The sequence below is a fragment of the Lindgomyces ingoldianus genome, assembly GCF_010093535.1.
Source record: "Lindgomyces ingoldianus strain ATCC 200398 unplaced genomic scaffold BDR25scaffold_36, whole genome shotgun sequence".
Classification (NCBI taxonomy): Eukaryota; Fungi; Ascomycota; class Dothideomycetes; order Pleosporales; family Lindgomycetaceae; genus Lindgomyces; species Lindgomyces ingoldianus.
The window spans coordinates 642688-656724 of NW_022985197.1; the positions used below are offsets into that span (position 1 = coordinate 642688).

Below are 14037 nucleotides of genomic sequence, written 5' to 3' on the forward strand. Positions count from 1 at the left end.
TGTTCTATTCCTTCATTCGCCCACTCACTCCGCAGCATTGTGCTTCTTATTGCTCTCCCAACCTTAGCTCTTCTCCTCTAAAGTCAAACTCAAGATCACACTCTACTTAGAACAATCGCATAGAATTCCTTGGTATACCCAATAAATTAGCAATCATCAGAGAAAAGATAACTTTTATAACACCGTTGCCCTATTTCCCTTGAACGAAACGTACAGTGGTAGTAGTTAGTCCACGCCGCTTGTTGTGCCGAAGATTATATACAAGAAAAACTCGTCGTCCAGGTCGTATGCTCGCTTCCAAGACGGGGGAGCCTTCGATCAGTGTGTGGCTGCCACCCCTCATCAACATGAGGGTGGGAGTGGTGGCTCCCTTGCTGGGTTAGGTTGAGCTAGAGTTTGTTCTTCTCTGCTTACTCGACGTCTGGCATATTTCCGAGTTGGTTCCCATCTGACCCAGCCTCCAAAAGGGACCGTCAACTTTGTAAATCCAACCTCTAATAAGGAATACCATCATACTCACCATACCCCAACGCAAGATTCATATTCTGCAAACACTGCGTTGCCGCTCCCTTCAAAAGATTATCAATTGTAGCATTAACCACAACCCGCTTCCCCGAGCTATGGACTGCAAAGCCGCCAATCTCCGCACCATGTTTCCCAGAGATGGCCTTGACGAGTGGCGATTCACCAATGACTTTGACAAGCTTCTCGCCAGCGTATCGGTCCTGGTAGATGTTGCGGATGTCGCGGGATGTCATTGTGCGATTGAGAGGGATAGAGATGGTGTGCTATGGAGCATGTTAGTAGCTATCATATTTTCGAAAAGGATGCGAAGAGAGGGAGGGGGCTTACGTGAATACCCTGGAACCAGACAGCGACATGGGGGATGAAAGCCACGTCAATTTCCAACTGTGATGATATTTCTCTTTCGTGGATGTGATCTACTAGACTGTACGGAATGATATTGTTCTCTAGGTTCTTCACATCGTTCTTTGGACTAGGCTTAGTGCCAGCCCCCGAATACCCTGAAACGCCAAAGACTGTAGGTTGACCGCCAATGAAGTCCAGAAGAGGTGCGATACCAAGCTGAGCCGCGGTCGCATAGCAACCGGGATTTGATATCCGTGTAGCGTCCGAGATCTTGCGGCGATCTACTAGCTCAGGGAGTCCATAGGTCCATGATGAATCGAACCGGTAGTCTGCGGATAGATCCACGATCACCGCATCGGGCTTTCCAGATTCGTTGATGGCATCGACGAAGGGTTTGCAGACGCCATTAGGAAGAGCCATGACCCAGCAATCCACCTCCTCCTTCTCTGCCATTCTCTTAACATCCTCAGGTGAGAGATTCTCGTAAATGATCTCGCGTTTTGTGTAGCCTTCAAGCTTCTTGCCCTTAAGCTCACGTGATGAGACGTGGCGGAGGTCCATGTTTGGGTGTCGGTTTAGGAGGTCAATGAGGGCTTGGCCAGTGTAGCCTCGGGCACCAATCAGAGCAATCTTGGAAGGCCAGTCTTTGCTCTTGAACTTGATACCATATGGAGGGTTAGGGTTAGTAGTTTCGACGGGGCGTGATGCGCTTGTAGCAAAGCTTCGAGACAAAAGGGCTGTTGATCTGTTCGGCCTAATTGCTGGCCTTGATTGCTGGCCTAGCGTTCGGGAGCCAACCATGGTTGAGTAAGCGCGTGTTTGTTGGCCATGCTTCAAACTCGCCGCATAGTCAGCCGCTCGTCGCAGCTGCGCTTCGAGGTTGTGATCGCCAAACATTGCCCGTCCATGTTGAGAGAATTCACTCATCAACGAGACTACCTCGGTCGGGTCGGCCGGGCCCCAGAAGCAGAAGACCTCCTTTTCTCGACGAAGGGTTCCGTCCGCCTTTTCCTTGAACCAGCCAAGATTCTCATCTTGGGTCTCTACGGTCCAGTACATCTTGGGGTACTTCTTCTTCATGCGTTCAAAGATGTTGTCAGCCACGTTCGTGAGAAAAGCGTCTTTGGTTGTGGTAAAGGTAGAGAGTTGAGCAAATCCAGATTCTGCAGTTGGCGGATATACAATGCCAACAGCACCCATCGAGTCATCGAAAAATGCCTCGAACGGGCGATTCTTGAGGTTATTCAAGAAGCGGTCAATGACATCTCCCGAGTCCAAGCCCTCGCGATCCCTCAAGAGGGCATCTCGAAGCGTCCTGATATCCTCGAAGTCCTCGTACTTGGTCACCGTCTGAATACTCTCACCTTTCCGGATTAGTGTACCACCTCCGGTGTGGGTGAATAGTTCCTTCTCGAGGTATTGAGGGTGGATGATGGCCACACTGGAGGTCCTGGGAAGATCGTCAAGGAGTTTCTTGACTTCCACGATCTTCAGCTTAGTGCCATATTTTACCCAAGGTTGCTGTAGCAAGGTGTCGTATTCCTCGTCGAGGTTTATAGTAGAGATGAGCTTTCCAGTGTCGCCATTGAAGAGACCACCCTTCTCTGACAGGTATACGATCTTCAGCGGTTCCAACGATCGTGCCAGAGCTCCCGCAACAACGTCGGCGTTGACATTGAGGATTTGACCGTCTTCGGTCTCCGCCATGGAGCACAGGATCGGCAGCTCCTTTGCCCTGAGAGCATCTACGATAGGCCTGGAGTGGACCTTAGTGATGTCTCCAACGTACTTCCACTTTTCTTTGTCAAGGTAATCTGCCTGGAGCACACCAGCAGTAATTGGCCGCGCAGGTATTCCCCAGTCTTGCCTTAGCTTTAGGACTAGGTCCATGTTAGCTTCCAGAAAGAGCTTCCGAGCTATGCCCAGTGTCTTCTTATCTGTAACCCTGATCCCATCAATGAATTCGGGTTCAACGCCAGAATCCAGCAAAATCTTGTTCATCTGCGGGCCGGCACCATGGACGATGATGGGATAGAGCCCCATGGCGTAGAGGTGCTGCAGCGCCATGCATAGTGTATCAATGTGGTCTGTGAGAATTGCACCACCGACTTTGACCACGGCGAATTGCTGCGAGGAGACGGATCTGAACTGGGCGAGGTACTGGTCGATTTCCCTCCGTGAGCTGACGCTTCCGAGCAAGCTCAGGAACGCGTTCCGCATCGAGGTGGCATCTCGGCTGTCCGCTGAAGACGTATACAGACGCGTCGAGGTCGTGGCGAGGATTCGAGGGAGGGTTCGCGAAGCTCCAGCAGTGGCCGTGACTCGTCTGCAGGGCCTCGATGCCAATCGGGCACCGGAACGCACGACGGCCTGCATTGTTGTTGTCTCGCGCGCGAAGGGCTCGTAAGGACTCTCTCAATGCACTGCAACGGCTGCGGAAGTGAATTGGTGAGGGAGAGGGAAGAGGGGAGAGCAGACGGGGGAGATAATAGAGTGCTGGTGAGCTTGTTGCGTCAAAAAATTCGCTTCCGATAACGCACCACTTCCAGCTTCTTGTTCCCCGCTGCAGGTGGCGCGGCAACAGTTCCCTCCATTAGCCTGGGGTGCGTCAGGCCTGATTGGCTGCTATGCGGAGAGAAATTTTCTATGCCTGAGGATGATGCGTCGAGCATCGAGCATCGCATTTTTTGAGCGCGCAGGTGATGGCCTGCAGCCGTGCGAGCCCCATTCCCGTCTAGAATCTTGGCACCATTGTCATCGTTGTCAAACTCTGCAATAGAGCTTGGAAACCCGGCCTTCAGTTTGTCGGCATGTTCTGTCTGACCTCTGACACCTGATATCGATGGATGCGCTGTGTGGTGCGTCCCGTCACATCCACCACATCACAAAAGAGAGACAAATGCGAACTGCAACTCCACAGTCCATATTTGGCAGTGAAACCAAGATTCAAACTCCATTTGGGGTCATCTAATCGAGCCGTGCCCGAAATCGTCGTCTCTGGAGGTAATAAACAGAGAGAAACAGAGCAATCCTGGGGAATAACGAGACTCAGGTTGGATCCCACTGTTACCGACCGAATGCTCAATGCAGGGAAAGACAAGAACTGAAAACCAGACCCAGCGCTCCTAATTCGCCGTGACGTTAAACCTACAGGGACTGCTCCGTCGCATGAAAGGCAATGCGCACTTCACAGCCAGTACCAGTCTAGCTCCCCTCCCCCCAGCCCTCCCCCCAGCATGGCTATGCACTCCAGCAACTCTCCTTATTAATATTCCAGCTAGCTTTTACTCGCCTTGGCCAGGGAGCATTTATCTCGTAGCAACGACTGCATGAATGTGAGCAATCTGAAATCAAGCCGCTGGAGGGCGGTGGGCGACGTTTCTTACCAGAGGGGACAATGATGACGACGAGGAGGATGATAATACCGACGATGAGACACATGCGCATCTTCATGTCCTTCCACCACATCTGCTTGCGCACACGATTGGCGCCCCTTCGGAAGCCCTGGGCGGACACGGCGAGGTTATCGGTCTTGTCCTGCAGCGAGTCCAGACGCGCTCCTCGTTCCGACACCTTATTGATATTGTCCCGCATGATTCCGACGGTGCTGTCGATTTCCTGATGAAAGTCATGTCAGCAAAATCGGATGCACAGCATGTGAACATTGGGCATCTATGTCGTCGCTCGAGACAGCGACAGATGCAGCCGAGTGATGGCATCAGACTCCATCAAGAGGCTGAGGCGGCCTCCGAACACTTCGCCGGGTGTGTTGGGCGGTGGTTCCAGCTCTCGGCAAGCCCAGCTGGAGCTCCCCAGCACAGAAGAGCTGCGCAGTCGCTGCGCCGAAGGGAACAGTGCCGTTCGAGTCGACGAAACAAAGAATAGTGATAGACATACCGCTTGCAAGGCCTGCGTGCGCTGATTACCCTGTCCTTGAGCGCCCTGGTTGGCGTTGCCCCCGGAGGGAATGTAGGGGTCGTACGGCTGCTCACGGTCGGCCATGGCTACTGCGGGTGGTGTGTGTATGTGTGTTGTGTGTGTGTGTGTGTGTGTTGAAGGAGTAAATGCGACAGTTGTGGTGAAGGTAGAGTTTGCTTGAGGAGCGATGTGGATAGATGCTTGGTGGTGAGAACGGAGGTGTTTGGTGGATGGAGCCGGACGCTGGCAGATCCGGAAGGCAAGAAGTGGTTGGTTGGCGTTGGCGAGGGAGCTTGTAACAGCGTTGGTCTGAGTGCGGTTTTAGGTGAGGCTGATATCGGCGTACGACCTCACGCTCTGCCGCTGCAATCTCGGGCCGTTGACTTGAGTAACGTAGTGCTGTATTTATTTAGGCAGAGGGTTGAATAGCGGAGCAGAGATAATTGGCGGGTTTGCAAATTTATTGTTGCTGCGTCTCTCTGTGCCTGTTGTGCGCCACGGCCCAGTAACGGTCACGTGCACTCTCAGCCTCGCCACTGACGACGCCGGATCAGCTTGGGAGTGGCAACGGGAATGGCAACAGAGGCAGCTCGCGGATGATGACGAAGCGCCAGCGCTGCTAATTTGGTCCCCCTTCCTTGAGCAGCCTTTTCAGGACGAGCCAGGCGCTGAAGCAGGTGCTGAGACATTCTACGCAGCAACGCGCACGTGCAGCTCCTCGTAAAGAAACGATCACAGCATCATGATACCGCGTATGCCGACTTCTTGTAGCATAGTTGCCGCTGAACAATCAGTATTCATCCGGTCACTGGCCGTTTTGCAGCCGGACCGTACAGCATATCAGCACCTATTGTGGAAGAGTGATAGAGAGGATTTGCATTCTTGACGCGCTTGCTGGAATCAGAGGGAGCCTTTAGAGAATACTGGCTATTGTGTTAAATCCAGCCTGTCATGTTCTGTTGGGTGTGGTAGCATTCAGCAAGATCCGGAGTGTCGCTCTCGTGTTTGGCCTTGGCACATCCGCAAGCATCCTGCCCAGCTGCCCAGGCGCTGCGCAGCGTCTCCTGAACGACACCAACACGCACCTCCCAACCCCTCCACCCGCTCTCCGCAACCTCGACGAACGACACTCACTTGGAATTTTCCTGCGAACGGCGTGATACCCTTTTCGCGTGCGCCCTTGTCCCCAGCCCGCCTGCCCCTCGATTACTCCTCGTCGATTCCCACGCCCACCGCTCCCCGTCGCTCGTTTCAGACCATCGTCAAACCTCCAGGCCATTCACTACAAACCTTTACTAGCAACCGGATCCATTTTGTTGCGCGATTAAAAATAGAAAGGCTGCCTGAGTTGACCGACTTAACGACAACGCTGCGCGTTACGACGTCACCCACCCCACAGTAAATACTCAAAGGATTCACATCATAATCTGGACCATATCTGCGCTGGCTGCGTAAACCCGACATAATGAAGTTTTCATCCTCCGCCCTCGGGGTATTAGGCGCCTCAACCCTGCTGGCATCAGGCGCCGGTGCAATTAATTTGGAGATTGGCAATCCAGGTGAGGAGCGTCGTCCTTCAAGTGATGGAAACGCAGACTAACAATACTCCCCCCCTCTCCTCCCTAGACTCGATTAAGAGTGCAGCAAAGACCATTGCTGCCGGTATGAGGAAATACTACACCGGAGATAAGCCTGGCGATACTCCTGGAAATCTTCCTGACCCCTACTACTGGTGGGAGTGTGGTGCCATGTTCGGGAGTCTGATCGATTATTGGTACTACACTGGTGACTCTCAGTACAATGCCATCACTGTCCAGGCTATGCAGCATCAGATCGGTGACTACAACGCTTTTATGCCCCCTAACCAGACCAAGACCTTGGGTAATGATGACCAAGCTTTCTGGGGCATGGCCGCTATGTCTGCTGCAGAGAACAAATTCCAGGACCCACCTGCAAACCAGCCTTCGTGGCTCTCTCTCGCTCAAGCTGTTTTCAACACCCAGGCAGTCCGCTGGGACGAGAGCACTTGTGGTGGAGGTCTAAGGTGGCAGATTTATGCTTTCAACAATGGATACAACTATAAGAACACCATTTCCAACGGATGCTTCTTTAACATGGCCGCCCGTCTCTACAAGTATACTGGCAACACGACCTACAGCGATTGGGCCGAGAGGATGTTTAAGTGGGAGCTCGGGGTTGGCCTCATGAGCAAAGATTATCACTACTTTGACGGTACCGACGATACCATCAACTGTACTCAGATCAATCACATTCAGTGGACCTACAATGCTGGTGTGCATATGGCTGGCGCTGCCGCCATGTGGAATGTGGTAAGTAAAGCAAACCCCAACTAGACTCTCTGCAACGCTAATCCCCTGTAGACTCAGTCCGATGAGTGGAAAGCTCACTTGACCGGAATCATCAATGCTACTTCTATCTTCTTTTCCACCGAGGCACCGAACGTCATGTTTGAGGTTGCTTGCGAATCGAACGGCAAGTGTGACGTCGATCAACGGTCCTTCAAGGCTTACCTATCCCGTTGGATGGGTTACACTGTTAAGGTCGCCCCCTGGACTCGGGAATTAATCATGCCAAGGTTGCAAGCCTCTGCTAAGGCAGCGGCTGCACAGTGCAATGGTGGCGCTGGCCAGGACCAATGTGGCCTCAAATGGACTCAAAACGGACAGAATGACAACAGCTTCGGTGTTGGCGAGCAGATGTCTGCTCTTGAAGTCATCCAGGCTTTGCTTCTTGATCAAGTCGCTGGGCCTGTCTCAGCAAATACTGGTGGAACTAGCAAGGGTAACCCATCTGCAGGATCTGAGAACCAAAACAAGCCCTTGACTTTCAACAGCATCACCACAGGCGACAAGGCTGGAGCTGGCTTCCTCACGACCCTCGTTCTTATTGGTATTATTGGTGGAGCGTGGTGGATGGTGTCGTAATGGGGATGTAAATATTGGATTGTTTTGGGTTTTGGTCAAGCTTTCCTTTGTTTACCACTTAGGGTCAGCCGACTTCCTTCACAAGGAAGTTTTCGTCGCTACTTTGGAGCTGCTGGTGTTAATGATATTACTGGGTAACTTAGTTCGTGTTTTATATGTGACTTCCAGGCTGGGTTTGGTCTGGTAGAGCAAGTAAAGAAAGATCCATCTGAAACTTTCGTTCGCCTCGTCTGCTCGCATTACTGTTTTTCTGTCTCACATTGACTTGTTCTCATACACACCCGGGTATGCATCTGAATGCTGTGTTTTTCTGTAGCAAGTCTTACCGCTCGAGCATCCACCAGAGGCTGGGAGCGAAGTGCAGGTCTTTCATTGCAGCCAACAGAGGAAAGTGCAGTCTTACGGCCAACCCCTCAGTATTCCTTCACTAGATATTGGCAATACCTTTCCAAGCCCTAAAACTTTTCCCTCCATGCTCTTGAAAATATTATCGAGGAGAACTCCTTCGACCCTAGTACTCGCTGACCATCCAGGACGTTGTCCAGTCCCTATTCTTCACAACGTAATTACAAGACACGGATCGTCGCCCGGAAGATGTTGAGATAATCGAAGACGCAAGCATACCGGGTACGGTGTTCCCGCCGTTCCTCATCCATCTTGGCGTACGCCGAATCTTGCCATAAACGGAGCCCGTTAGCTGGCTTCATATTATCGACATTGACTACTTCGATGCGATACGCTGACCAAGGGCCGGCGGTAACGGTATCTCCACGACACCTCAGCACTTGATACAAATACCTCCTGTCAATACTTCAATTATGACAGGTATCAACATCTTAACCTTATTACAAGAATCAGAGGTGATGTCTAGCAGAACCTAAATCCCGGTATTCAACCTACATTGCTATTTTCCGTGGAATGTGTCGGAATGGAGTGTGGGGACCAGTGTTTTCCGCGAGACCAAAAAGCTTCTTTGATTATGTTTGGCCGAACTCTGATTTTCCCGATTGTTATTTAATGTAAATTTGGTGGGCCTATGGCTAGAGAGAAAGTCAAGGTATCGAGATTTGCAGTTCTTTAGAAGAACCATTCTTAGTGAGACCACTCGCCGGATGGGGATTGTGTGGGGCTAGTCTGTGGTTGAACAGAAAGGAAGCTATATATAGGCCCTAATTATAATGCACAATAGCTTGGAGGTTCATCTTGAACAAGGTGAGCTGAGCTTCATTAGAACCGATTGTCCTCGATGATGGTGGATGAAGGAGACGATGTCAGTAAAGGACTGTGGTTGCAAGGTTGCGTACTGCGCAAGGCTGACCGGGGAATTTAACAACTCTCACGTCATTCGAGGTGCATAGTCTTCACGTGAAGGGAAAAATAGACAAGCCTTGGAACATTGGCTTTGAGTTTCGGTAAATTATCATTGCACCACATATACTTGCTCATATCGGCCTATTGCGGCATGCAGTAAAAGGGACTAGCCAAGATATCAGTCTCCATTTTCTCCTTGTTCCTCGCATCGCGGAGCGACTCACCACTCAGGCAATCCCTGAATATGTCCTTCTCGGCGCGCTCGCCATTGGCTCGAGCAACGATCTACCATAGGTCAGTTTCTAGACCGGCTACTGCCTTATATTGTATGTAAATATTAGCTTCTAAACTTAGACTCTCAGTTACCACAATCTATTTAGAATATACAGAGAACTAAAAGGATTAATAGAGAATCAATGGGACAGTAAAGCGGCTGGACAGCGGCTCATGGAATACAAATAGGGCACGCACGGGGAAGGACTGACTGAATGCAAAATGCATGTGCCCCAAGCATACCTCCGGCGGCCATAGGTGGACAGTTGAAACCCAGAAAGAAGGGATTTCTATTCCATTTGGCGCCCATACCTAATGTTGTCTGTCAAAGACGAAAAGTTAGCACGGTCTCCAGTCCAGCCCAGTCTACTGAATAAGGCGGTCCACATTGGCCACACGATGCTCATCGAGATGACAGGACCATAGGTCGTCAAATCTCCGTATCTCTCTTAATAGTGGTGAATAGCTATCACAGTGGGGAGTAGGATTCTTCCAACGAAAAGTATGGAGATCGAGGCCCCCGTACAGGAGGGGATATCTCCGGATCTTCGGGGGCGGCGCCCACGAGGACAGAAAACAAAAAAGGCGCATATGTCGGGAAGAATCTCTGCCGCTGCTTAGGCTTCGACTACGAGTGGATCGGGCAGCAGGAGTGAATATCAGCTCGAGACGTGACAACGATTCGGTTAACCGCAGATTATGTCAGCCGCCAAGGAGCCGAAACGCGGCGTAGTGGGAGAAATTTCTGGGTTTATCATGTTCCCACGCCCACTAGATGGTCTTGCTTCCAAAAGACCATGTGCCTTCTGTCCCTCAGCACTTGGGCCCACAGCCCCGGACACTGCACGACTCCAATTGACTACTTTTCTGCCCATCGTCATGCTCCCCACGTCGCGCTCTTAAACTCTTCGTCCGGCAGTTTTGTGCCGACGCTTCCCGAATATCACTGAACCCTTTCTACCTTTCCGTTCTCATCCTACTACGAGACCAGCAGCAAGGTAAGTAGTTCTACGAATTTTTTAATCCTCCTTTACTATGATGAGTTCGTCCAAATTTTAGATGTTAGACTTGCGACTACAACGCATGAGCGCACTACGACGTCCTGAGCAAACGCCTCTTCCTCAACCTCGTCTTCACCACTTCATGGATACTTCCAGCTAATACCTACTTTCTAGGCCAACCCTGATTAGATATTCCTCGTATCTCTCGCCTCTCATCTCTTTCAAGATGTGTGGCATTATCGCCGTAATCCATGCGGACCCGTAAGCTACCGGCTTGAACGAGATAATGCATTTTGTACTAAGAACAGACAAGGAAATCGCAATCCGCTGCTGTGGAGATCCACGATGCTCTGTATCTCCTTCAACACCGCGGACAGGATGCTGCGGGCATAGTCAGCTGTGGGGCTGGTGGACGATTCCACCAATGCAAAGGCAACGGAATGGCTTCCAAGGTCTTCCACGACGGAGCTCGAGTTGCTGAGCTACCCGGATTCATGGGCCTCGGGCACCTCCGATATCCCACCGCAGGGAGCAGCGCAAATTCTGAAGCCCAGCCATTTTACGTCAATAGTCCTTATGGCATCTGCATGACCCACAACGGTAACCTCATCAATGCTCCCAAGCTGAAGCTATTCCTCGACCAAGAGGCGCATAGACATATCAATACTGAAAGTGACAGCGAGCTGATGCTCAACATATTCGCAAATGAGCTCAATGAGACTGGGAAGGCGCGTATCAACTCCAGCGACTGCTTCGCTTCCCTCGAGCGCATGTACAAGCGCTGTGTTGGTGGATGGGCGTGCACTGCTATGCTTGCAGGTAAACTTGACCTGACTCTTTCGGCCCTGGTGTAACACAAACTGACTTTATTCAGGTTTTGGTCTTATCGGCTTCCGCGATCCCTATGGCATTCGCCCTATGGTGCTTGGATCTAGAAAATCTAGCGGTGGCGATGGATTGGACTACATGATGGCTTCAGAGAGCGTTGCCCTCGTCCAAGGTGGTTACACTACTTTCCAGGACATTCTCCCCGGACAGGCCGTCATCATTGAAAAAGGCAAAGAACCCGTGTTCCACCAAGTGCATCCACAACTGGCCTATACTCCGGATATCTTCGAATACGTTTATTTCGCGCGTCCAGACGCTGTCATTGATGGCATTGATGTAGACGAAAGCCGGCGCAATATGGGCTTCAAACTAGCGGAGACAATCAGGCGACAGCTTGGCCCCGAGAGACTTCACGAGATTGATGTAGTGATGCCGATCCCAGAAACTAGCATCACTTCTGCCCTCTGTGTGGCTGAAGCGCTCGGAAAGCCCTATTGCCAAGGGTTCGTCAAGAATCGCTACATCTTCCGTACCTTCATCATGCCATCGCAGAAGCTGCGGCAGAAAGGTGTACGAGCGAAGCTTAACCCTATGCGCAAGAAGTTCGAAGACAAGAACGTTCTGCTTGTGGACGATTCCATTGTCCGAGGAACTACATCCCGCGAAATCGTTCTGATGGCGAGGGAAGCGGGTGCTAAGAAAGTCTACTTCTCTTCATGCGCTCCACCCATCACCAACGCCCACATTTACGGAATTGACCTTGCCTCGTCATCAGAACTTATTGCGCATCACAGGAATTCAAGCGCAATCGCCAAGCATATTGGAGCGGACGATGTGATCTATCAGACTCTGCCAGACCTTATCGAAGCCTGTGCCTCGCTGTCTCCTCGGGATCCAGCTTCCCAGAAATTTGAAGTCGGTGTCTTCTGTGGAAAGTATGTCACACCAGTTGACGATGACTACTTTGAGCACCTCGAGCAAATTCGAGGGGAGAGCCGCAAGCTTAAGATCATGGAGTCGGCGCGAGTGGCTGTGGTGCAGGGAGTTGCAGATCAGAAGCAGATTCGGATGGCAGCAAAGGGAGTGGTAAGTGATTCAAACCCCCCTGTTTCAGAATCACAAATACTCATTTATGAAATATAGGAGGTAGACCAGCATGGCAATGTCATCCCCACCGAGAATGGAAGCCCGGACTGGCGCCCTCTCAATGTTGCAAAGGTAAATGGGGTGGTCGAGGAAATGAACGGGACCAAGAGACCTGGCGAAAATGAGGAGAGACTGAAGAGCGACGAGCAAATCCGACCTCGGATCAGCCAAGACATCAGTCTTCATAATCTGAACGACCATCCTTGAGCACCGTTAGAGCAACCACTCGGTAATCTCATGATATATCAAAAGTCTTGAGTGGTTTCATACACGTTGTTTACGTTATAAATAGTCCAGCTTCCTTTTAGCGTTCAGCGACGTATATTCCTTCCAGGAAGGCATAAACTGAAAATTGATGGCTATGCGGTCCTGTCGTTTCATTCGGTCATTCTGTCATTCTGTCAGCGTATCGGTTAATCAAGGTCAGGGTCAGGTGTAGTCTTCGCAAGAACAATTGAAATATTTTAGATACCTACTGCTTCTTCATAAATTTCGGTCAGCTACTGCATTTCACGTCAGATTCTCGACTCATAATTCCAGGAGAAGTCTCTCTATCTTATCGATGCTATTCGTGACTTGTGGGTCAAGCCCTAGAACACTAGAACTTTAGTCTAGAATATGCTGCGCAATGAGGAATTAAAGGTTCTGGAAGGGGGCGAGAAAGAATCACGGCATATTTGTGCCGAAAGTAGAACACATATAAGGGAGGTTTGGTGAGAAGGTCTCTTGTGATGAACAAGGAGAGTGCTAATGAATTCCAGCATGCTAGTGCCCATTCCAGGTCGCAGAGGAGGATTTTTGAACTAGTAAGTCTCTTGTTAGAATCCAGGAGAGAGCCAACAGAATGCTTTTATATCTGTCTAATCTTGAGTCCGTATCATTTTCTGTAGCAAGTCCAATAGGTAGTACAAATAAGACTTCCACCGCCCATCCAGCACCCCACGACCGTCGGTTATATTGCAGTTGCCACCACGGCCCTACAATATACCCCTCGCCCGGTCTGAGAGTACAGGATGCTGCATTAAGCTACCGTTAGGGAAGTGCTTAGCTCTCTGAGTCACGTTCAGCGTGGTCAACAGCCCCCAGTACGGTTCTACGCTACTGTTCATATGATGGCCGTATGTATCGTACTTCGCCCTATACCGGTACGGTAGCATGTGATAGATTCCAGGTGGTGAGGAAGGCTAATTAGCGGAAATTTTCCAGTCCAGTGTAATCTTATAGCTGCTACATACACTAATCTAACTGCTTTAGTTAATCATCCGCAATGGTAATAGCTTAAGGTTAGTCGTAAGCAGTATCTAATGCTCCATTAGATTGTCTTTAACTTCCTCTTAGTCTCTGCGAACTTATGCAATCGTAAGAGGTGTTTTAGCACAGCTAGAAAGAATGTTACAACAGTCAGGAATTAGCTATGAGACTTAACAATCAAGGTGGTACAACTAAAAAGTACTAGCTTGAAAATAAGGACGTTAAAGGCTCTCCACCCGACTTTACAGCAGTAATTGAAGGGCTGTTATAACTATCCAAGATTCTGATGGCTATTAACTTCTAGAAATAGGTATGATATACGGTCCCCTTACAGCGTACAGTTTCCGTTACGTATTATAGGGATCATCGTTTTATTGCTATCATAGCTCAGATACCAATCGTATTTACCTCCCAAAACAACCCGTAACTACGGCCTGCGCAAAGCTGACCACACTAGCCACGGTGTCTAGCATAAATGCCTTAAAGTGTCTAGC

At 50.4% G+C, this 14037-nt stretch overlaps 5 protein-coding genes across 5 annotated transcripts; 2 read left to right on the forward strand and 3 right to left on the reverse strand.

Moving 5' to 3' along the window:
• Positions 1-10: 10 nt before the first annotated feature.
• On the reverse strand, positions 11-3419 carry BDR25DRAFT_269675 (bifunctional acetylglutamate kinase/N-acetyl-gamma-glutamyl-phosphate reductase). Its single transcript, XM_033687172.1, has 2 exons — positions 853-3419; positions 11-788 (listed from the first exon to the last, which is right to left on the reverse strand). Exons 1-2 carry the CDS (start codon positions 3244-3246, stop codon positions 495-497), a joined length of 2688 nt encoding a protein of 895 aa, XP_033542833.1. The 5' UTR covers positions 3247-3419; the 3' UTR covers positions 11-494.
• A 759-nt stretch (positions 3420-4178) lies between these two features.
• Positions 4179-4872, reverse strand: BDR25DRAFT_328374 (synaptobrevin; the record flags this gene model as incomplete). The annotated part of the gene is made up of 3 exons (XM_033692385.1): positions 4179-4195; positions 4257-4488; positions 4768-4872. 3 exons carry the CDS (start codon positions 4870-4872, stop codon positions 4179-4181), a joined length of 354 nt encoding a protein of 117 aa, XP_033542834.1.
• Positions 4873-6160: 1288 nt separating this feature from the next.
• BDR25DRAFT_81913 (mannan endo-1,6-alpha-mannosidase DCW1 precursor) lies at positions 6161-7853 on the forward strand. Its single transcript, XM_033699095.1, has 3 exons — positions 6161-6347; positions 6415-7118; positions 7170-7853. Exons 1-3 carry the CDS (start codon positions 6254-6256, stop codon positions 7731-7733), a joined length of 1362 nt encoding a protein of 453 aa, XP_033542835.1. The 5' UTR covers positions 6161-6253; the 3' UTR covers positions 7734-7853.
• BDR25DRAFT_360147 (uncharacterized protein) lies at positions 7812-9908 on the reverse strand (the record flags this gene model as incomplete). The annotated part of the gene is made up of 13 exons (XM_033696200.1): positions 7812-7947; positions 7993-8080; positions 8144-8250; positions 8304-8499; positions 8526-8610; positions 8677-8862; positions 8918-8975; positions 9001-9036; positions 9099-9174; positions 9212-9329; positions 9468-9629; positions 9664-9686; positions 9716-9908. 13 exons carry the CDS (start codon positions 9906-9908, stop codon positions 7812-7814), a joined length of 1464 nt encoding a protein of 487 aa, XP_033542836.1.
• A 192-nt stretch (positions 9909-10100) lies between these two features.
• On the forward strand, positions 10101-12760 carry BDR25DRAFT_306454 (amidophosphoribosyltransferase). Its single transcript, XM_033690629.1, has 5 exons — positions 10101-10315; positions 10493-10579; positions 10632-11137; positions 11193-12232; positions 12290-12760. The coding sequence occupies exons 2-5, from the start codon at positions 10545-10547 to the stop codon at positions 12497-12499; spliced, it is 1791 nt and encodes a 596-aa protein (XP_033542837.1). The 5' UTR covers positions 10101-10315; positions 10493-10544; the 3' UTR covers positions 12500-12760.
• Positions 12761-14037: the final 1277 nt, after the last annotated feature.